We start from the raw sequence: 23499 nt of genomic DNA on the forward strand, positions 1-23499 counted from the left end.
TCCATTTAGTTTTGTGGCAATATAGAAGCTACCACAGAAGCTCTGACAGTCCAATATTCTCCATACATTCATTGTTTATGTATATATTATATATCATAACTGACATCAGTGCTGAGCTTTTCTAGAAAATACAGTAAGATATAATATGAAGGAACTAAGAAACTCAACTATTTATTTATTTACTATGAATATCTTTCATTTTTACATGTTCATATATGTATGTAAATACTTATGTGTCTATATAGTTGTACTTTGCTCATCAGAACTCTCTGATGTCCTTTCCTCCCCCTCCATATTGTCCTCATCCTCCACATAAATAGTCATAAATGGTCCTGCTTCTCCTTTCATATACAGATTTGATTTTAAAGAATAAAATGTAGGGGCTGGAGGGCTGGCTCAGCAGTTAAGACACTCCCTGATCTTCCAAAGGACCCAAGTTGGGTCCCAAGTACTCACACTGTGTGGCTCACAACTGTCTATAACTTCAGCTTCAGGGGATCCAACACACTCGCCTGGCCTACTTTGGCACCCATACATGTATGGTATACACATGCACATATGAGTGCATGTTTGCATGCACATAAGCACACACACAGAGAGAGATACACATAAGCATATCTTTTTTTAAAGGATGAATATTAAAAAAATGAAGTCAACTGGCTCTTTGGTCTCCCCACCCCCGAAGGGAGGAGCAGTCCTGTTAGGCCACAGAGGAGGGCTTTGCAGCCAGTCCTGAAGATACCTGATAAAACAGGATCAGATGAATGGGGAGGAGGTCCCCCCTATCAGTGGACTTGGAAAGGGGCACGGTGGAGATGAGGGAGGGAGGGAGGGACAGGGAGGGAATGAGGGATCGGGACACGGCTGGGATACAGAGTTAATAAAATGTAACTGATAAAAAAAAATAAAAAAATAAAAAAAATAAAAAAAATGAAGTCAAATTTTCCACATCCTCTTAATGATTTCATTCATTTCACTTTATTCCTGAGGGGTACTACTGTTTTATATTATTACTATTGGTGTTAGTTATTTTTGCGTTAGCTATAATTGTGACAATATATCTGACATACATCAATTTAAAAAAAGACAAAGGTTATTTTAGATTATAGTTTCAAAGACTTCAGTTCATACTCATTTGGCAGTGTGTCTTTTGGGGGCTGTAGTGAAGTAGTATGTTATGTCAGGGCATGTAGAAGAGAAGAGCTGTTCTCCTCTGGCATTGTGGCCAGGAAGCAAAGTGTGTAGGTATGGCCTCAGTGACTTTCTTCCTCTTACTAAACCCTGACATTTCCACCATCCCCAGTAACACACAAGGCTGGAAGCCAAGCCATTGGTACATGTCCATTGGAGCACAATCTTACCTAATTATTTCATAATGTCTATCCATAAGCACGGTTTAAATGTCAAGTGTATTTTTTTGTGTTTGTTGTTTTCACTCAGTGCTATTTGTTTTCCTGAGGAAAATATTATATTATGCAGGTACAAATATTTTAAACTGTTAAATAGACATCAATATAACTTAAATTTTATTTATATTTATATAATGCTCTGATGGCAGGTGTTTAATGTATCTCTATAACTAAATTTGTCTATTTCTCCTTTTATTTCTATTGCTTTCTGTTTACCATTTTGGGAAGCTCTATCATCTATCATACTAGACACTTAGAATTATATTTTCCTGGTAGAATGATCTTTTTGTAGTCACATAATGTTTTTCTCTGTCTTTAACAATTAACATGTACTTTAATATATTACCAAACCCAATTTTTATTGCAATTTGTTTTGAATATACTTTCCTGTCCTATATTCAGTTTACTTATGTCACTGCATTTATGAACATCTTTTATAGAAAATATACAGTGTTATTATGTTTTTTCATTTATTTTGCCTATCTCTGTCCCTTAATCGTTAGGTTCAGACATTTTAGATGTAAAGTAGTTATTGACATGTGAGAGATTAAGTCTTCTATTCATTATTCATTCCTCTCTGTCTTCTTAATTTCTTTTTGGTCTCTCTCTCATATTGCTGTAAGTTTCTCAAACACTCTTAGAGTACCATCTTAATTTTTGATGATATTTTGAATTACCCTATCATATAGATTTTATTGATTGCTATAGTATTTACAAATCACATAAAGGCTTTTGGGATTGGTATCTGACAGTTTTGAGGGTTTTGTTTCATTTTTGTTTTGTTGTTTATGGTCAGGGTTTCACTCTGTAGCCAGGATACCCTGTAACTTCTTAAGTAATTTAGGCTGGCCTTAAGCTTATGGTAGGTCTCCTGTGCTTTCAGCCCAGGTGCTTATGTTACAGGCATGAGTAACTAATGTGAGAAATAAAGATATTAAGAAGTGCAAGGCTGAGTTTTTGTCAACTTGACACAAACTCAGATAATATGGGAAGGGACAAACTTAACTGAGAAATAGACTCCATCAGATTGACCTGGAATTCTGTGAGACACGTTTACTTGTTTAATGGTTGATGTTGGAGGGCCATGCCACTGTAAACATTCCCACCAGGCATGTGGTTTTGGTTAGTAATCACCATTCCTCTGGTCTTTGCTTCAGTTCCTGCCTCCAAATTCCTGCCCTGGTTTCACTTGATTGACAGACTGAAACCTATAAGCTGAAATAAGTCTCTTCCTCTCCAAGGTTTTTGTTTGTTTGTTTGTTTTTTGTTTTTTTTTTTTGTTTTATCACAGCAACAGAAAGCAAACTAGGACATGTGGTTACTTAAACTCAAATCTTCAAGCTAACCAACAAGTTATTGTGGGGGAAACTGTTCCATGATTATTTACTGTGAGCTGAAAATTTTTATTCCCATTGTCCATTACCTTTTCATTTGTTTTTGAGGTAGGGTCTTACTATGGTAGGCACAGACTGAACTCAAATTTTTAATAATCTTCTGCCCCCCACCTCTCAATTACTGGGATTATATAGGTGTGCTATCAGTCAACTTTGTTTTTTGCTTTTGTCACCAAACAGGAAGTAGAAAAGTGTGTATTGCTAAGAATGTAGCTCAGTGTTGCAGAATTTGCCTAGTGTGACCAAAGTCTCTTAAAAACACAACAAACAATATGGGCATTGTGTTGTATTTCTGTAATCCAATCCTTCAGGAGGCTAAGGCAGGAGGATCTTTGAATTTGAGACCAATCTAGGCTATGGAGTGAAACCCTATCTCCACAGAAGTTCTCTTTATGGACTAACTTATCCCAAGACTTGTCCTTTCTGTTGTCTTGATGTAAGTTCAATGTCAATAATTTATTTATCTTAACCTGTTATTTGTTAAACACCCCAGTCCAATAGTTTCATTTTTCCAACTGCTATCTGGCCATGATGCTGGTAGGTTTGTGAATTTGTGCCACAACTGGTTTTTTCATCTTGACTGGCATGTAAAACAGTTCAATAAATTGATCCATATACCTCTTAGTCTGAAATGGCTGTTTTAACAAAACTTGTGTTCCAAATAGGACTTAATATTCACATACCTAGGGGTATAGGGACAGACAGAGAAAGCTAGGGATATGACCCTAATAAAAAACACAAAATTGTTCAGGATTCTGGATGCTAGTTGAAAATAAATGATAGCTTTGGTGCCTTTGGTGAGGGAGAACTGTGGAATCCCATTCCCCACCCACCCACCCACCCACTCAAGTGGAACTATTTAAGGGCCTTTCAGGCTTCTTTCCCTACTTAAATCATTCAAACTACTAGGCTTTGGTGATGCACATGTGCTCCCAGAGAGGAACTGGGCCCTTGTCTAACTACCACCACCACCACCACCACCACCACCACCACCACCAGTGATGACGTCTATTAATGCGACATCCATTTGGATGACGTCCACTGGGGCGACATCCATTGGAACAATGTCTGTTGGGACATTTCACGAATGTCTGTTGGGACAGTATCTGTTAAGGCTACGACTTTCTTTGCAATGTCTTTAGAAACTAACAATGTTTGCAGCAGCATCCATTAGAGCTACTTCTGTTAGAGCCACATCTATTGTGGAAACTTCAATTGGGGCCACCTCTGCTGGTGTGACGTGTTTTGGAAGCGACACCCATTGGGCGTGGCCATGAGGCGCCCACTGAGGACGCAAGCAAAGCAGCATTGTGATGTGAGCGTCCTTGCTGCCCTGTTACCAAGGGTCTAGAGCCTTGGCTCAGTCTTGCTCAGGACACTGGAGGAGACGGTCGCAGGAGCGGAGTTTAGGAGACAGTCCACTACCCCAGCCCCCAGCCTTTGGGGGCTGACGGGTAGACATGGACTTGTACCTAAGCAACTGTTTAAAGGTTGCTGAAGCTGCTGTAGCCAAGGGGCTTTCTGGCAACCAAAAAGCAGACAATTACACATGTAGTGCCGTGAGTAGTGGTCCTTTCTTTCTTGCCCAGGGCAGATTTTTATTCTTGCTATGGTCATCTACTGACGAGTGTAAGTTGTGATTCAACGTGTGACTGGCTGATACTCTTGAGCAAGACCCAGAAGTAGGGTGGTGGCTTAGGAAGTGTGGAGGTAAGGTCATCTTTTTTCATGTCCAGGCACTTCCTCCCACCCAGGTGCCTAGCAACTGGGTTGTGCTATCCGGTTGAAATGTGTGGCCCTTCCACCCGGGTGCCTAGCAACTTGAGCTGTACTATCAGGTTGAAGTGTGAGGCAACTGATGTAAACCAAATGAACACTTCCTAGCTGAAAAGATAACAATTTCCATTTTCTTTCCCACAGATGAAAGAGAGACCTACCATTCCAAAGATTGGACCATCTCGTCTGTTGGATTTACCCCTTGGGGCCAAACTGCCCATTATCCCAGGAAGTACTAATATATTCTACACAACAAATTTATGTGAAACGGTAAACTTGTTTGAACGGTGTTTAAATGGTTTGCTTTACACTTTGTAGCTGTTAAATTTGAAACATTTTGCTATGACTGCACTTTGTGTATCACCTTCAGTTTCACACAAATGTAATTAAATGAGCTATTTTTTTATGTCCTTAAACTCACTTTAATGACAGAAAGCCCCCCAAAGAGCTGCAGTCACTCTGTCTAGACTTCTCCAACCACAGGGTCAACTTGACAAATTGGTATGTTTCTGGTCTACTCATATATGGCATGTTGATTTCTGCTTCTGTGCCTTGGTCTGCCTGGCTCTGAAACCTACTATGTTCTCTCCTCTCTCTTCTGCCAGTCTCTCCTAACCTGTGTCTACAGGAACTAGACTGAGGTTGAGGTTGTAAGTAGATCAGGCACAGAGTTCATAAATAGTATTCCATGTGCCACCTTCAATGTAAAATTTAGACTGGGAAAAGAAATGGAAATTTGAAAGGGAATGTATTTACCCAGATCAACCCAATACATATTCTCACTTCAGTTTCTGCTTATATATATATATATATATATATATATATATATATATATATATATATTTTAAGTGAACATTTTAATTATTTCAATGAACTAATGTTTTAAAGTGTGATTTCATGAATTTTACATTTGCAATCATTTCAAATCTGTTTTTGTTTGTTTGTTGCAGCTTTTCCAGCCTTCTTTTGATTTTAACCTTAATGACCCGTACTGTAAACTCATGGAAACCACCTACAAAAGTCTTCATGATCCACACTTAAAAGCATACTTCAAACGAAAAGACATTATTGAGAAACTAAGAAAAGGAGGCTACATCACAGGCAATAATAAAGTACGTTAAGGGCTACTTCTGATTTGAAAAAATGTAAACACTTGCTAGGTGCTTTGATTCCCATGCTAACTTCTAGTTGACAACTAACAGCTCTCACAGAGGAAAGTCTATATTATGTTTAGTATCAGGTGTCTTTTCTTTGTTAAAAACAACTTTCTATTTTACAATTATTGGATGATAGTAAAAATAATTAACAAAACATTTTTGGTATGTAAACACATTGACACATTTATTTTCCTTGTGTCTCTAGAAGTAATTTAACATGGAACTCTTAGTGAAATATTTAGAAATATTCTGATGGTTCAGCTTTCTAGAGATTCTGACTACAAAATTGCTACATAATGCATTATTACATTTGATTATAAATCTGTTACTAGAATGAATGTTCTTTTTCTTTCCTCTAAACATTATGTAATTTTTTTAAATTTTATACTAATGTTTTTCATTTGTGAATTCATAGGTTGTATGTTCCTTAAAAGAGCTGAATAAATACAGACAATATCTCACAGCTTTAAAAACTGACTTTGAACGAAACTATATAAGAGAACAAGTAAGTTAAACACTTAAGTCTGTTTTATTTGGGACCCATAAGAAAATTCTCTGAAAAGCTAGGCTCTTTGCACAATATTTCAGGAATGCAGTCTATATAAAGAATTTATAAGACATAGAGTTCTCATTTCACTTTTACATATATAAAGTTTACTTGTGGGAATGGGCCTCACAAGACCTAAAATCATGTTAGCAGAATTAGCAGCTTCTAAAACTTAGGACATTTACTTAAGCTTAAATTTTAAGAAAATATATCAAATGGTAGATATGCTTATTTCTGACAAGTATATAATATTCTTTAATATTTTTTTTTTGCAGAAAATTATAGAAAATCAAGTAAAAAAGCTGAATGAAGAGAGACAAGCCCGTGACGATGATGCTGCCACTGCTGGATTTCAGCAGTGGCTGTTAGAAGGGAAAAATCCTAGCCCACATCAAGTTAGATTAATAAGACTCAGGTAGAGTCAGAGTTTATGTATATTTCATGGACACGTTATAGACATCCACAACAGCAAAAACATGAGCATGAATGAAAGTGCTAGGTAGTTTTAAGTCTTTCAGAGTTTTCAACATGGAGAACTAAGAGTATATCAAGGCAGGCTAAAGAGACAGCTCAGCAGCTAAGAGTACTGTCTACTCTTCCAGTGGACTAGGGTTTGATTCCCTGTATCCACATGGTGGTTCATAACCATCTGTTACTCCAGTTTTCTTCTGGCCTCCAGAGACACTGCATGCATACAGGGCACAGACTTACATGCAGGCAAAACACCTATACATGTGATTTTACACACATATGTATGTGTGAGTCTGTACATCAAGAGGCACAGGGATTGAGAGGCTTGATAACTATGCTGGGAAGAGGAAGGTAAGTTTCTACCTGAGAGATTGGATCTACCAGGAATCCCAGAGGTAAGTCAAAGTGTTATAGAAGTCCAAAATATTAATCAGTGACCTTGTGAAAGCCAGGTCTCTGATACCAGAGGAAGAGAGTGTTTTAACACATTTTAAACATCAATTCAAATAACTTATTTTAAATCCATAGTGAAAAATTACAACTACTTTATTGGCTGTAACTATAAGCATGACTTTCCTCTACCTTCCACTCTTCCTTCAGCTACTAAGCACATATTACCATTTAGAGATCAAGCCTTGGCCTTAGAAGGTAAAGGACAAAACTATAGAGGTAAAACAAAAACAAACAAACAAACAAACAAAAACAAGAACACGAACATTATCCTAATTGAAAACCCATTGGAAAGTCCATGAATTCATCTTATACCAGAATGCATGTGGATAAACCAGAGTTGCAGAGTGGCCGGTATTCTGAAGGAAATATCCAAGTGACATGTCTTTAATTCACTTTTACTTAGACATTTACACATGATTAAAAAAGAACTAGACAAAATTGAAAACACCTCGGGAAGACGGAATACACTACAGTTGAAGGAAGAAGACAGAGAACATTGGGATAATGTTAGGAAAGTTCTGAATCTACGCTCACAAGTTGAAGAGGTGAGGATCAATTAATTTTGCATGGAAAATTTGTACGGTGGTTCTATTTGTACATAGTTTTACAGGTTCACCATCTCATGTGTAGTCATTTCAATTTAGAGAAGCCCAAGTCAGTCAGATGGATTTGTGGGTAAAGGCACTTCCTATACAAGCCTGATGACCTGAGTTCAAGACTCAGAACACATGTGAAATTAGAAGAGAACTCATGCTATACTTGTCCTTTTATCTCTGCATGGGTTCTGACACGGCTATATCTTTAGTTTCTTTTTTAAAATACCTTCATGAGCATCAGGTTACATGTTTTATGCTCCCTGAATTAAAAAATTAAAAAAAAACAGCCTTTGCCAATATCTTTTGAGATTAACCTTTAGAGTCATGTTCGTGACTTTTTTTTTTTTTACAAAAGAAATTTTTTTTAATCAACAATAAATTGACAGCTAGCCATTATATTTGGTCCCATTTGAAAATATTTTCACTTCTGTTCAACTTTATTTTATTTTTTTTGAATTTTATTTTTTTCTTATCAGTTACATTTTATTAACTCTGTATCAATACCCAGCCATGTCCCGCTCCCTTATTCCCTCCCAGACCCTCCCTCCCTCCCTCATCTCCACCGTGCCCCTTTCCAAGTCCACTGATAGGGGGGGAATCTCCTCCCTATTCATCTGATCCTCCTTTATCAGGTGTTCGTGACATTTTTCATTTCACTGTATCCACTAGGACATTCCCAAAGAATGTCAAATTAGCACATTTAAAACCCAATGCAAGATTTGCTTTATCTTTAACCCAATTGATGTGATGCCATTGATATGACCTAATTTGTGTATTAGTTGAAGAAAGGAAAATAAATTCAAAATTAAATATATGCTGATAACTGTAATGGCATGTCCCTTAGGAAATTCAGTTAAAAGAGATGACACTTCTGACAAAGATCGGGGAAGAAGCTAAGAAAGAGAGAAGAGTTGAAGAACATCGTCAGAAAATCAGAGATGAAATTAACAGAAAGGTAGTCAGCTTTTGCTTGACTTGGGCTGTTTCAAGAAAGTCTTTTGCCATATTTTTATATTTTAAAGTATGAATTTTCAGAAGAGAGTTATTGATGAAGAGACCCATTTGGCCCAAATCTGTAATTCAAAAATGAGTACCCAGAAAATTAAATTAGATTGAGTTCTGAAAATATGCTTGACCTAAGGTTTAAAAGGATGGCCTAGCATGTACAAAACCCTAGCTTTAACTTCCAGTTACCAAAGAGCTTGTGCACAGGCACATGTACACACAATTTCATGCTGAATCACAAAGGAAACCTACTGCTTAATACTTTTCTTCAAATTCATTATAAATTTAGATAACGCCAGATGGGAACAAAGGTTTACATCATCACATTTGAAATAATCTGTGTTGTAATTTTCTTAACACATGTTTATTTATATTTAAAACATATTTAACATATATTTAATATTTTATAGAAACAAGTAATGCTACAGAAAAGGATTGCCTACCATTTAGAAAAACTGCAAAAGAAAGATAGTAAAGAAGAAAAGCTGGAAGCAAGTTTCCCTGAAAGAAAAAGACATTCTGAATCAGGTGAGAGAGAGAGGAGAGAAAATAAAAGGCAAAGATTAGTGGAAGCTAAACAGTGATATGTTAAATATGTCTTTATAAACACATCTTATGCTCACTTTTTTTTTTTTTTTTAAAAACGGCCCTCACAAAAGGAAGTACTAAGATCCCACAGTGCCTGTGCCAGGTACTATGTGAGGCAGTTTTCAACTCTAGATACAGTTAAAGAAAGCATATGCACACACACAAATGGTTTACAAATAGGTACATATAAAGTTTAACAAAAGCCAGTAAGAGGAGATAGCATGTACACACAAGGAAGAAATGCAGGAAAGCAAATGAGAGAACTAAGTTGAAGCAGGCATTAAGAGAACATTAACAAGTGAAAATTTTAAAAAAACGAGCCACTAAGACAAACATAGTCACAGAAATTTGACAAAGGGATAAATACAAAGATCGAGAGAGAATTAAAATGTACAAAGCAAGGAATAGGAAAAGGATAAAAAAATATGAAAAAGAGAAAGCATCTGGCAGACAAAGGTGATACAATAAATAATGAAGACGAGAGTGAAGAAAATCAGAAGAATCCAGCATTAATAGATTTGATTGTTGGAGTAGGGAGAGATGAAGACAAGAAAAAGGTAGGAGGGGTAGAGAATGAAGAAAAGGAGGCAGGCAAGGAAGAAAGAGATAGTAAGAAAAGAGTAAAAGGATTGTGATTGTGAGAGAGCGGGTGTGAAATAATTAGTAAATTTCAACACACTCAGGGAAGGTTTGCAGGGTTTATCGAAGAGACTTCAACCCTACAAATTTTAAGAAGTGAAGCAGTGTTTTTTTTTGTTGTTGTTGTTATTGTTGTTTTTCTTTGTTGTTTAAATAAGAAGGAAAAAGCCAAGGTGAAGAAAATGGGGCCTGTAAGTTACAGAAGGGAAAAGAGCCTGGGAGAAAGGGAGACAATAATCCTTAAAAAGGGCTAAGGAGAAGAGACAGCATGCTTTTTATCCTATCTGTGGAGAAGCTTGAGATAAATTACAAAAGATGTTGTCTGAAATAGGAAGAAAAAGAAAATGAGGTAGGGAAAGAGGAGGGAGAGAAGCAGGAAGGAGAATAAAAGGAAGGTAAAAAGAAAAAAGAGAATGAAAAGGGAAAGGAGATTTAGAGAAGATAAAAAGTGGGAGGAGGTAGGGAAAAGAAGGAAAGAAGATAAAACAGAGAAAGGAAAGTAGGGTAGATACAGGGACAAGGGTGAAAAAGGAAAGAGAGGAAGAAAGATGAGGGAGCATTACAAAGAAAGAAAGGGAGGGAAGAAGGGACTGGGAAGAGGGTAACAAGAGGGAACAGAGAAAGGAGGGAGGGGTAAAGATATGCACAAGAAAGGGTAAAGTTGGAGCAAGTGGAAAGGAGGAAGGGGAAAGGCAGGAGGAATGAAAAGTAAAGATGGGAAGAGGGTAAAAATGGGAGGATTGGACAAAGATGGGAGGTCGAAGATGAAAAGGTGTGAGGAGGAAAGAGTAAGATGGGGAGAGGAAGTAGTAAAAATGGGAGGAAGGAGGGCAAAGATGGGAGAGGGGAGAGGTGGAAGGAGGACAAAGAAAGGGAGAAAGAAAGGGAAGTAAAGACATGGGAGAAACAAAGAGGAAGAAAGGAAAATGGAGAAAAAGAGGAAAGGGAGGGAGAAAGTTCAGAAGCAAGGGAAATTAGCAAGGAAAAGAAAGAAGAAAAAGCAAAGCTGAAAGAAATTAAAGAAAAGGAATAAATAACAAGGGGAAGAAAGGAGGAAAATGAGTTTTAAAAAAAAGTAGAAACAACAACAACAAAAGTGTGAGAGATGTGAAGAGGAGGAGCCAGTAAGAAATTCAAGCCTTATTGGGGGATTGGGTATCAGCTTTTAAAAGACTAAAACATGATATGTAGACATATTGATAGGTCTGAATTTTAGGAAACTAAACAGCATAGCAGGAAAAGAGAAAACAATCAGAAACAAAACAAGAAGAGAGAAAAGTTTAAGAGGAGGAACTAATAAAATATTGGCTCATAAAAGGAGATGGAAGGAGAAATGGAGGAGATGAGGAAAAGTCAGGGTCTTACTGGGGCTAAGTGCCTAAGTGTCTCCTGCTTCAATCCTCCATCAGAACAGGTGGCCCTAACTGCCTTTGGTGTGTGTGGGTGGAATTGGTGCCAAGACAGTTAGAGCTACGTAAGGCTGAGAAAGGGTATTGAAAATTGACAGCTGTCAGGGTTCCTATTTAGAGGTCTTTCTGATGAATGATCTATGGTGAAAGGTAGAAGGCCCATTTCAACTTATATGGACAAAACTCTCTTGGGTCTGATGGATATCAATCACAACACAAAGTATACTCAGAAGTGAGAAAGTCTAAGGCCCTCCAAGTTTAAAGGACCACATAAGTCACCGAGTTAAGGCTTTACTGTGGAGCTTTAATGGCCTGGGTGGTAGAGGCCAAATAGATTGTAAAACTTGAGGGAGATAATGAATATGTAATTGGAGTTCAAATGTGGTAAAACTAGGAGGACAAAGAAACTCTAAGGACTTTGTGTATCAACACTTTGTGGATGGTTCCAAGGAAGTGCTTGGAGAGTTGGAGGGTTGGTCTTACTTAGAAAGTTGTTTTATGGAAAAAGAAATTGCTTTAGAAAGGAAAGAACATTAGAAGAGGCTTCAGACAAGGGACAATCCAAAGCTCCTGTGAATATGCAAAGGTTTTTAACATGTGAAGCCCATTCCCCCAGTGTTAAGCCCAGATTTACTGCTGAAAATGTAGAACACCTTGTTATACTGTCCCTCCCAGATATGTTTTAGGAATGGAACCCATTAAATACTGATGAGGTCATCACTGTATTTCTGAAGGTTGAAGAGGGCCCATCTTCTTTATAGTAAAGGCAGTTTTTGAGCTTCTGTGAAGAGATTCTTGAAAGTGAACTAAAGAAGTTGAATGATTACTTGGTCTTTAGTTGCTAACAACTCATTAAAGAGAAAAGGTCTCTCACATAACATCTAATAGGGACTGACAGCAGAGCCTTGGGGTAGTTTCTTATTGGAGCAGAGGCAAGGGGTAGAGAGGTCAGGAGTGGATAACTTCTTCAGTCAGTTTCATTACATTTTATTGAAGAGTTCATTACTTTGTTTTACTTTTTTCAAAGACTGAGGTCTCTAGACACAGTGGTATGAAATCCTTTTATAAGACTGTGTTGGCATGGAGGACCAAAAGGGAATAACTTAGAATCAGTGTAGATGGTGACTTTTGTTTTTGATTTACTTTAAGGCTCTGGTTAAGGCTATTAATTGTACCAGTTGAACCCTGGTCTCTGGAGGGAGGGCTTTCTTTTCAAGAGTGTCAATAGGTTTACTATAGCAAATCTTGTTATGTAGGCCCATATTTAAGAAAGGAACTCCCATCTGTAAAGAGAGCCAAATCAGGATTTGCCAAGGAAATCATCTTTCCTTGGAGGACCTTGGTTTGAGGACTTAAGAAGTCATGCAAGTCTCTAGATAAGTGTTTATGAGGGAAGGCAAAGGAGGAAGGCAGGAAGCAGAAAGAGGATGTGAGGGAAGACAAGAATATTTTTAAGGGATTATAAACTAGGAATATTCTCATATTCTCCCTCTTTCCTAGTTTTTGATCAGATTATAAGGGATCAAAAACTAGGAAAGAGGGAGAATATGAGAATGAAAGAGCCCAAGAAAACTTTAAAAGTACAAGATGGGGGTAAAGCTAAGAGCCTATGCCTACATAAATAGAATACATTTAGATAGAAGAGAACAGCTAAGATGGATGAGTAGATGACAGACAGGTGGAATAAAAAATAAAAAGAAAATAAGATTTAGAAGGATGCTTGAGTACAGAATAGTTTGATAGAGAATATAAATATAGGAGAAAAGAGGCAATATAATTGTGTCAGTTCAGAAGTGATTTGAAGAGTCAGGAAAGGAAAACTATATATGACACGATGGACAGGCAAGTGGGGAAACAATGAACATAAATCAGAATTTAAAAGATATGTCTCCTTAAAGTCTAAAATAACATGCAGAATGGATTCAACAAAGGATACGGATAAATGAAAGAATATATTTTAAAGGAACTTCAAAAAATTGAATAAAATAAGTCAGAGGAATATAAAGGATGGAGTGCAAGAAGAAAGAAAGGAAATAGACAAGAATAAAAGAATGAAATGCTGTGAGAAAAGACAAGAAAAAAGTAATAAAGGATGGAAGAAGGAAGGGAGGACGAGAAAAGTTTGAAGTGATAAGTGTAGAAAACAGCCACGTTATCCCTGCTTAGTATCATACATCTAAATCTATTCAGTGTTCTGCAAATTTTATAACTTCATTTTTATAGACAGCTGAATAATATTCCTGTATAGAAATGTATGTCTTTTTTTTTTTTTAATTTTTACTACTGGTTACATTTTATTAACTCTGTATCCCAGCTGTATCCTGCTCCCTCATTCCCTCCCAATCCCATCCTCCCTTCCTCATCTCCTCCCTGCTCCTTTCCCAGTACACTGAGAGGGGAGGACCTCCTCCCCTTTCATCTGACCCTGTTTTATCAGGTATCTTTCAGGACTGGCTGCAGTGTCCTCCTCTGTGGCCTAGCAAGGCAGCTCCTCCCCCCGGGGGGGGGGTGAGGGGTCAAAGAGCCAGCCACTGAGTTCATGTCAGAAATAGTCCTTGTTCCTCTTACTAGGGCCCCAACTTGGATAGTGAGCTGTCATAGGCTACAATCTGAGCAGGGCTTATAGTTTATATCCATACATGTTCCTTGGTTGGAGATAGAGTCTCATCAAAGACCCCTGTGCTCAGATATATTTGGTCCTTGTGGAGCTCCTGTCCTCTCCAGGTAATATTAACTCTCCCTTCTTTCATATGATTCTTTGCCCTCTGCCTGTCCTCCCCTATCTGTGGACTTGGAAAGGTGCAAGGAGGAGATTAGGGATGAAGGGTGGGATTGGATGAGAATGAGGGAGCATGCTACAACTGGGATACAAAGGTAATAAACTGTAACTAATATTAAAAAAAAGAAAAAAATTAATTAAAAATAAAAAATAATAAATTATTCAAACCAGATAATGAGGAAAAAAAGCAGAAAAGAGAAAGATCAAAACCAGAAAAGTTTTACAATCGTATATATGTATCAGTATCGACACTTTTGGACAAAAACAAAAACAAAAACAAAATAATGTGAAGGAAGGGCCAATAAAATCTATTTAAGAGCAATGGCTGAAGAAAGATGGAGGGAAAATGACTGATTGTAAAAGACTGAGAGATGATAGCATTTGAGAAGAAAGAATAGTACTCTAGGCAGAGGCAAGAGGATCACATCAAGTCTCAGGCTAGCCTAGTTTACATATAGAGGTCAAATACAGCCTGGAGCTACAGAAAGGGAGAAACACAGGAAGGAAGGGAGGAAATGCTAGAGAACCAGAAAAAAAATCTCATTGTAGGTCGATAGAAAATGCAACTATCAAACAAGCAGGAGAGGAAACGAATGGATGCTTTCTCAAGATTTTTTTAAATTTATTTCTTTATTTCTTTGTAATTACAGTTAATTCACTTTGTATCCCCAATTCCCCAATGTAACCTTCTTTCTCATGCCCTCCCAGTGCTACCCTCCCTCCCTTATCTCCTCCCCAGCCCCTCCCCAAGTCCACTGAAAAGGGAGGTCCTCCTGCTTTGACCTCTGAACCTATCCTATCAAGTTTCATCAAGAGTGGCTGCATTTTCTTCCTATCTGGCCTATAAGGCTGCTCACCCATCAGGAGGAGGTGATCACTGAGCCAGCCACTGAATTCCTGTCAGAGACAGTCCCTGTTCCACTTATGAGGAAACCCACTTAGAGACTGAGCTGCCATGGGCTACATCTGTGCAGGGGGTCTAGATTATCTCCATGCAGAGTCCTTGTTTGAAGTATCTGTCTCAGAAAAGACCTCTGTGCCCTTTTCAGATTTGTTGCTCTCCTTTCAGAGCTCCTGGCCACTCCAGGTCTTCCTATCTCCTCCTTCTTTCATAAGATTCCCTGCACTCTCCCCAAGTTTGGTAATAAGTCTCAGCATCTCCTTTGATATCTTGCTAGGTAGAGTCTTTCAGCTGCCCTCTGTGGTAGACTCCTGTTCTATTGCCTGTTTTCTCCCTCTTGTAATGTCCATCCAGTTTGCCTCTTTGATTAAGGATTGATCATCTTACTGAGGGTATTCTTTTTTGCTTAGTTCTTTAGGTGTACAGATTTCAGTATGCTTATCCTATAATATATGTCTAATATCCACTTATAAGTGAATATATACTCTGTGTGTCTTTCTGTGTCCGGGATACGTCACTCAGGATGAGCATTTCTAGTTCCCACTAGTTACTTACAAACTTCATGATTTCCTTGTTTTTAATTGCTGAGTAGTATTCCGTTGTGTAAATGTACCACAATTTCTGTATCCATTCCTCAGTTGAGGGACATCTGGGATTTTTCCAGATTTTGGATATGACAAATAAACCTGCTATGAATGTGCTTGAGCAAATGCCCTTGTTGAATACTTGAGCATGTTTTGGATATATGCCTAGGAATGGTATAGCTGGATATCGAGGAAGCACTATTTCTAATTCTCTGAGAAAGCACCAGACTGATTCCCTAAGTGGTTGTACAAGTTGACATTTCCACCAGCAATGGAGGAGCGTTCTCTTTTCTCCACATCCTCTCTAGTATGTGTTCTCATTGAGTTTTTGATCTTAGCCATTCTGATGGGTGTATGGTGAAATATCAGGGATGACTAGGGATGTTGACCATTTCTTTAAGTGTTTCTCTGCCATTCATTATTCCTCTATTGAGAACTCTCTGTTAGCTATGTACCCCATTTTTATTTGGAATATTTCATTTTTGCTGTATAAATTCTTGAGTTCTTTATATATTCTGGATAGTAGCAGTCTGTCAGATATACGGTTGGTGAAGATCCCCTCCCAATCTATGGGTTGTCATTTTGTTCTGATGACAGTGTCCTTTGCTTTATACAAACTTTCTAGTTTCATGAGGTCCCATTTATCTCAAGAAGTTTTAAGTGTACAAAATGTGACAAAACACATCAAATTGAAAGAGTAAGCGAGGGTAAAAGAAGAGAAGGAAAAATGATTCAAGGGATGCCTGTAAAGAATATAGAAAATCAGCTAAAGTGATAGGTAGGTAAGTAGGTAGACAGACACACAGATTTGACCTTAAGTGTCATGAAATATGAAGGCATACAACACGAGAAATACAATATAAAGACATATGATCCAGATCCAGAGAATTTCAAAGAAAAATGTACATGTTAAATGATAAAGCATTTTTTTAAAGTATGCCAAATAAAATCCAGGCATGATAGCTCACACCTTTAATCCCAACACTCTAGAGGTGAGATAGGACATCTGTGAGTTTGAAGCTAGCCTGCTCTATATAGATCCCATCTTTAGGAAAAACAAAAAGTAAAATTATGCCAAAAGAAGAGAAACAGAATAGTGAAAGAGGTAAAAGAAGGAAATAGAAGGAGGATGAGGTACAGGGAGAAAAGTAGATATGCAAGCACAATGTGAAGTAGGATGAGGTGAAGTAAGATTATAGGGGAAAATGAAGAAAAGGAAGACACAAATGTTTAAATATGCAAGTCTGTGGGAAGAGTAATACTTAAAAAAGAATTTGTGTATAAGACAAAGAAGGTTGGAAAGACAGGATTAGTAAGAAAAGTAAAATTGTAGAGAGCAAGATAATACAGCAAAGCATTAGGGAAATATAGATAGAAGAACTGGGGACAGGAAGAGAGTAAGAATGACAAAAGTTTTAAAGGAGGGAGAAACTTAAAATGAGACAGTAAGGCACAGAAACTAAGACAGGGGATGTAAGAGGGGAAAGCCAATAAAAAATATCAAGGAAAATTATTCAGTGCAGAACAAAATTTTGAATTAGGTGTTAAGGTAGGGGGAGGCACATGATTAATAACTGAAGAGACAGCCTGCACCCAGGAAAGCAAATCAACTAATGATATGTATGGGAACAAACCAATAGAAAAGTTGAAAAAACAAGAGAGAGAAAAAGTAGAGGAAGAGACAAAGAGGAACTTGGGCTATGGATGTGGCTCAGTTGGTAGAGTACTTGCCTAGCTTGCACAAATCCTTGGGTTCAATCATCATCACAGCTAGCCATGGTGGTACATATAAGTAATGCCAGCACTCAAGAGGTGAGGAAAGTAACATCAGGAATTCAAGGTCTTTCTTACCTATGCAATGAGTTTGAGGTTATCCTTGGCTCCATGAGGCCCTTTCTCAAATGAGGAGAAATGGGAGAGAGGAAAAAAAAAAAAGTAGAGAAGTGACAAGTTGAGAAAAAAAGAAAAAAGGCAGCAGGAAGTAATAAGAGAATAAAGGGACCAGAAAAGAAATAGAAGTGAGAAAATGAGAATCAAGTTTGGAAATGAGGATAAAAAGAGATATTGAGGGAGAGACATAAGAAACAAACAGATAAAGACACCCAGGTTATGGATTAGGAATAAAGGAAGGAGGAAAGGAGGAATCTTGAAAGAAGTTATCATTGGAATAGATTGGTGGGACCACTAGAAAACTGAGAATTGGTAGAGATAATGCAGGAGAAGAGACAATTGCCCAACATGATGCGTGATGAGGCACACCCATGGTACCAGAACAGAGGGGTCTGAAGCAGAAGGATCCCCCACTTTCATACCACATGTGAGAAACAAAGTTTGACAAAGAAATGTCACACTGAGAGGGAATAACGAATAAGAAACACAAGAACAATTATGTTCATGGTGAATTTTTTTTAAAGAAGTCACTATTAAAAAAAGAATCTGTATGGGCTTAGACTGTAGCTCTGTTTCTTCCGACCCCTCCTCTTCTCCTGTCAATTATCTCTCAACTGTCTTTTATCACCTATTTTTGTGGCATGGTATGATTATGTACCCTTGGGTGGCCTAAAACTCGTTATGTCGACCAGGCCAGCCCGCACCTCTGCATCCAGAGTGCTGGGTTAAGAGCCATGAACCACCACACTTGGCCATTTATCACTTCTTTTCCAACAAGCTTTTACTACTGACCCTTCATCACTTCAGGTACTTTGAAAAAGTCAATTTGTTTTTCTTTTTTCCGTTTGTTCCCAGTTTGTAATATTTGTCCAAATTCTTCATATTCTGAATTTCCCACTATCTGTGTTCATACTTTCCTCCTACCCTTGCTCTTCTAACAGCCCTCTCTCTTACCCTCATATTCTTTTTAAAGTTTACTCTTTCCCCTAGACTTATCATTTTTACATTTTATTTCTACCTTCACTTCTTTCACTATCTTTCCTCTTTTCTCATCTGATTCATTGTGTCTCTCCTTCCCTGCAAGTCTTATTTTCTATCATCTGTCTCCTTATTCCTCTTTTTCCCTTTATCTTCTTCCCCCTTTTTCTCTTTAGTTTCGCTTTAAATTTTCCATTCTTTTTATTTGGATCTGATTTTTGTTTAGGTTGTTGTTGTTTCATCAGTTGTTTGACACTTTGGGAGTAATAGGAATCATGTTGAATAGCCCGATGAAAGAGTAACTAAAGGAACATAATCAATAGAAGATACACACACACATATATACAGAGAGATAGATGATTAGATACATGATAGATAGATAGATAGATAGATAGATAGATAGATAGATAGATAGATAGATAAACGGATAGATGGATGGAAGGATGGATGGATGGAAGGATGGATGGATGGAAGGATGGATGGATGGAAGGATGGATGGATGGAAGGATGGAAGGATGGATGGATGGAAGGATGGATGGATGGAAGGATGGATGGATGGATGGATGATTCACTCTTTTGGCTCACACAATAGGGACTGGGAAATCTAACAATGAGCATCCACGTATGAGAGAGAGTGAGAACCCAGTAGTTGCTCAATTTCCAAAGCTGGATGCCATAGTTATCCCAATCTGAGATGGATAGTAAGGGTATGGCCAGTTCAAAATAAGGAGTCTGTTTAAAGGTGTAATGAAGAGAGAGAGAAAAAGTAAAAATGGAAGAAGAAAAGGAGAAATTAAGGAAAATAAAGAGGGGGTGTGCATGTGGCTGGAGAAATAAAAAGACAATCAGGTAAAAAGCAGGTACATTGAAGGACAGAAGGTATGGAATGGGGCAGAGAAAGAAGGAGAACTAGGTAAAAAGATATGTGTACCAAGAAAAGGTGAAGAACTGCAAATTATAATAAACTCCAGAAAGGATCACAATAAGTTAGTTCTGTAAAAAAGTAAACAATGAAATTAATATACAGCTGAAAAGAGGAGAAAATGAGAGTAAAAAAGAAAGAGAAAGCAGTAAAAAAGAAAGGGACCAAGAGAAAAGTAAGGGGGAGTTGAACTAACTTTATAAGGAAAGTGGAAAAGAAGAGCTCTTTAAAATAGTAATAGTATACAAAAAATAGTTTGAAGAGATAGAACAAATAGGACAAAATGAGACAAGGAATGCCATTATGTTTCATAAATGACTTGGTAATATTGCATAATGAACCGCACTCACTTCAAATTCAGACTTCTTTGTTTTTATTATTCTTTATTACTATTTATTTACTTTGTATTCTGGCTGGAGACCCCAACATTATCTCCTCCCAGTCTCATTCTCCTCCCTATGCCCCTCCTCTATTCCACTGAAACAGGAGATCCTTCTCCCTTATTATCTTACCCAAGCCTACCTATCAGATCTCATCAGGCCTGGCTACATAGCCTTCCCTTGTGGCCTGGTAAGGCTGATGCCACAGGGAGAGGAGATCAAAGAACCTGCCAGTTACATTCACTTATAAGTGGATATTAGCCATATAATATAGGATAAACATACTAAAATCTATAGTCCCAAAAAAGCTAATCAATAAGGAAGACCCTAGGGAAGATGATGAATTCTCTTCAGAAGAGTAAACAGGATAGACACCAGAAGCAGGAGAAGACAGGGAACAGGGCAGGAACCTACCACAGAGTGCCTCTGAAAGACTCTACCCAGCAGGGTATCAAAGCAGATGCTGAGACTCATAGCCAATCTTTAGGCAGAGTGAAGGCAATCTTAGGAAAGAAAGGGGAGAAAGAAAGACCTGGAGAGTACAGGATCTCCACAAGGAGACCAACAGAGAGAAAAACTCTGGGCCCAGGGGTCCATGCAGAGACATTGCGATGTTCCACACAAAGACCATGCATAGAGAGGAACTAGACCCACTGCTCACATGTAGCCCGCAGGCAGCTCGGTCTACATGTGGGTTCAATAGTACGGGTGGTGCAAGGGCTGTCTCTGACATGGACTCAATGGCTATTCAGCTTTTCTTTAAGGGCTGGCTACTGGGCATTTCACCATGTTCCATTGAGTAAAAGGGCAACACAAATTGAACTTAGGAAAGCAATTTTTTTTTTTTTACAATCGAGTCATTAAGAAGCTCTTAATACAGTTCAGTGACAAAATGAGGCTTTCCACCTCAGATGTTAGACATTAGTGACATTGCTCCCTCTGTTCAGAACTGCTGGTGGCTGCTTGTAGCAGAAAGGTTTTGTGTACACATCATATATGATAGTCACCTCAAATCCTCTCAAAAGAATACAAATAGTGCACCTGTAATCATTTCTCTAGGGGCTGAGGCAGGAGGAACATTAGTTCAAAGATTGCCTGGGCAACACAAGACAAGATGAGAACAAGCAGCTCTTCTACTTCTTAAGCTTCTGTTACTAACCCAAAGACAGCTGCAGAGCTATAGGCATTCCAAGGAAGCCTTGAGCCAAATTTTTATTTTAAGTATGATGACTAGAAAATTGTAGGCATATGCATATTGGTGATATCTTGTTGCTCATAAGGCAAATAGTTCTTCTGTCTTTAGACATCACATGGTGTATTTCTTATAATACTGACACAAATCATGTTACATAATCTGTTGATCATTGGAGTCAACTCCGTGATTACTCAGTGGTATTACTTTCCTAACACTGATGAGTGAGCTAGCTCACTTTGTGTAGCATACAACTCTCAAGTCCAGTTCACTACACTGAGTTTTCTACGGGCCCTGCTAGTGAAGCTGTCTCTATACTTTCCTTACCAGTGAGATCCTGAGCAGACTTTAGGCTGTGCCTTGGCTTCCAGCACCCCTCATTCAGCTCAGCATCTTTTGCCTTCTAGTTTTTGTGCTTGGTGACATACCCATTCAGGTTGTGGACCAGAGGTTCTGTGGATTGCTCTGAAACCTGTCACCCCTAAGAACCTCCTGAGTATCAAAGCCAGTGCCAGTGTGCTTTCTTAATCTCCTCCCTTTGGTCTTGGGCCTTTGTGACTTAAACTCATATATCACGCCACTGTGAAGAGATACATTTTATTGGCCACATAAATTTCTATATCGCCAGCGTTTTCTACATGGTTGTTATCTTTGTCCTTTTGGAAAAGCAACACTAAGTAAAATGATAAAATTATGTCAATTTATCATTTTGTCAACTCTACTGTTAAAAATAAATGTCTTTCTTTTTTTAAAGCTTCTTCAACAACCTCTAATCAACCAAGTCTCCTCAAGGAAAAAACATCTCAAGAATCTCTGGAACAAAAATGTAACTGAAGTGTAATGATTGGAAATTATTAATTAGTAGGAATACTGGATTTGGTAATGATCATTTCTGCTTATAATGCAGAATACTCCTGTATCCTTTCCCATACAATGGTGTCTTATGGGTAATACACATGGACAGTGGGTACCAACTTCTGTACTCTAAGCCAGACTCCCTAACTACCCAGGTATATTCTCTCCACACTTCCAGAGCAGGCTACCACTTGTTGCAACTGAGAAATCTCCAAACACAATTCAGAACACCAACTTCCTCACAACTCCCATGACTGAACCCATCTCTGTATTGTTCTATTTCCAAAGAAAACCTGAAACAGCTCTTTTGCATATGCACCTGTTGATACACACTCTGCATCTCATCCATGTTTCACCGGAAGAGCTATCCATCCTGATTACTTAGCACAGGTTCTCCTCATGCATACGAGGCCTGTGTCCCTGTGAACTTAAGGATCAGAACCACTGCCAGTGTTCTTTCTCAGTCCTCACCAACCCTTGTCTTTGAGCCTCTGGTGCAAACAGCAACATATCACAGCTGCAGATATACATTTGTCATTTTCCTTTCTGCCCTGTAAAATATTCCCCTGGATGTTTTGGGAAGGCACAACTTAGTAGTTTGCTCTCATTCATTATGTGATCCTTTATCCTTCTCAACCATTAATTTTGAAAATGCTATCACCCTCTCTAATTTTCTCCAACAGATACAAGGAGACCGAACTTGCCTGAGAAGCAGATACTTCAAGAAGTTTTGGAACCTACATGTAATTGCAATTTTATCAGTAGAAATTAGTTATTTGTGGGAATTCTGGATTTGATAATGTAGTGATCTTTTCTGAGTATAATGCATGGAATCCTCTATCCTCTTGCAAAATGAGGTGTTTGGGGTGATAGTGTCACCATCTCTGTTGCTTTCTGAGTTAGACTACAAAAAGCAGGAGAGAAAGAAAGTGGAGGAAGCAACAAAGAAGAACTTGAGCTGTGGATGTAGCTCAGTTGGTAGAGTACTTACCTAGCTTGCACAAAGCCTTGGGTTAAATTCTGATCATCACAGCTAGCTATGGTGGTACACATCTATAATGTCAAAACTCAGGAGGTGAGGAAAGGAAAATCAAGAATTCAAGGTCTTTCTTAGCTGTGCAATGAGTTTGAGGTTAGCCTTGGCTCCATGAGGCCCTTTCTCAAATGAGGAGAAATGGTAGAGGGGAAAAAAAACAGTATAAATATTTAAGTTGTATAGGAAGGAAGACCAGATTTGGGTGGGGGGGAAGTTGAGAAATGACAAGTTGAGAAAAAAAGCAGTAAGATGGAATAAGAGATTAAAGGGACCAGAAAAGAAATAGAAGTGAGAAAATGAGAATCGAGTTTGGAAATGAGGTAAAAAGAGATACTGAGGGAGAGACATAAGAAACAATTAAACACACCCAGGTTATGGATTAGGAATAAAGGAAAGGAGGACAGGAGGACTCTTGAAAGAAGTTATCATTGGAATAGATTGGTGGGACCACTAGAAAACTGGAATTGGTAGAGATAATGCAGAAAAAGAGACAATTACCCAACATGATGCATGATGATGCACACCCATGGTACCAGAA

At 38.2% G+C, this 23499-nt stretch overlaps 1 protein-coding gene across 1 annotated transcript in view; it reads left to right on the plus strand.

Annotated features, from left to right (window-relative positions):
* The first annotated feature begins 4263 nt into the window (after positions 1 to 4263).
* The window catches only part of LOC132649958 (fibrous sheath-interacting protein 2-like), a 91084-nt gene continuing 71848 nt past the window's right edge, over positions 4264 to 23499 (plus strand). Inside the window, exons 1-9 of the mRNA XM_060374729.1 lie at positions 4264 to 4362; positions 4724 to 4849; positions 5530 to 5691; positions 6152 to 6241; positions 6559 to 6698; positions 7611 to 7752; positions 8648 to 8758; positions 9219 to 9330; positions 12945 to 13037. Of these exons, the coding sequence (XP_060230712.1) occupies positions 4264 to 4362; positions 4724 to 4849; positions 5530 to 5691; positions 6152 to 6241; positions 6559 to 6698; positions 7611 to 7752; positions 8648 to 8758; positions 9219 to 9330; positions 12945 to 13037 (1075 nt within the window). The remainder of the gene's footprint in view (positions 4363 to 4723; positions 4850 to 5529; positions 5692 to 6151; positions 6242 to 6558; positions 6699 to 7610; positions 7753 to 8647; positions 8759 to 9218; positions 9331 to 12944; positions 13038 to 23499) is intronic.

Source organism: Meriones unguiculatus, chromosome X (genome assembly GCF_030254825.1).
Source record: "Meriones unguiculatus strain TT.TT164.6M chromosome X, Bangor_MerUng_6.1, whole genome shotgun sequence".
In the NCBI taxonomy this organism is placed as follows: Eukaryota; Metazoa; Chordata; class Mammalia; order Rodentia; family Muridae; genus Meriones; species Meriones unguiculatus.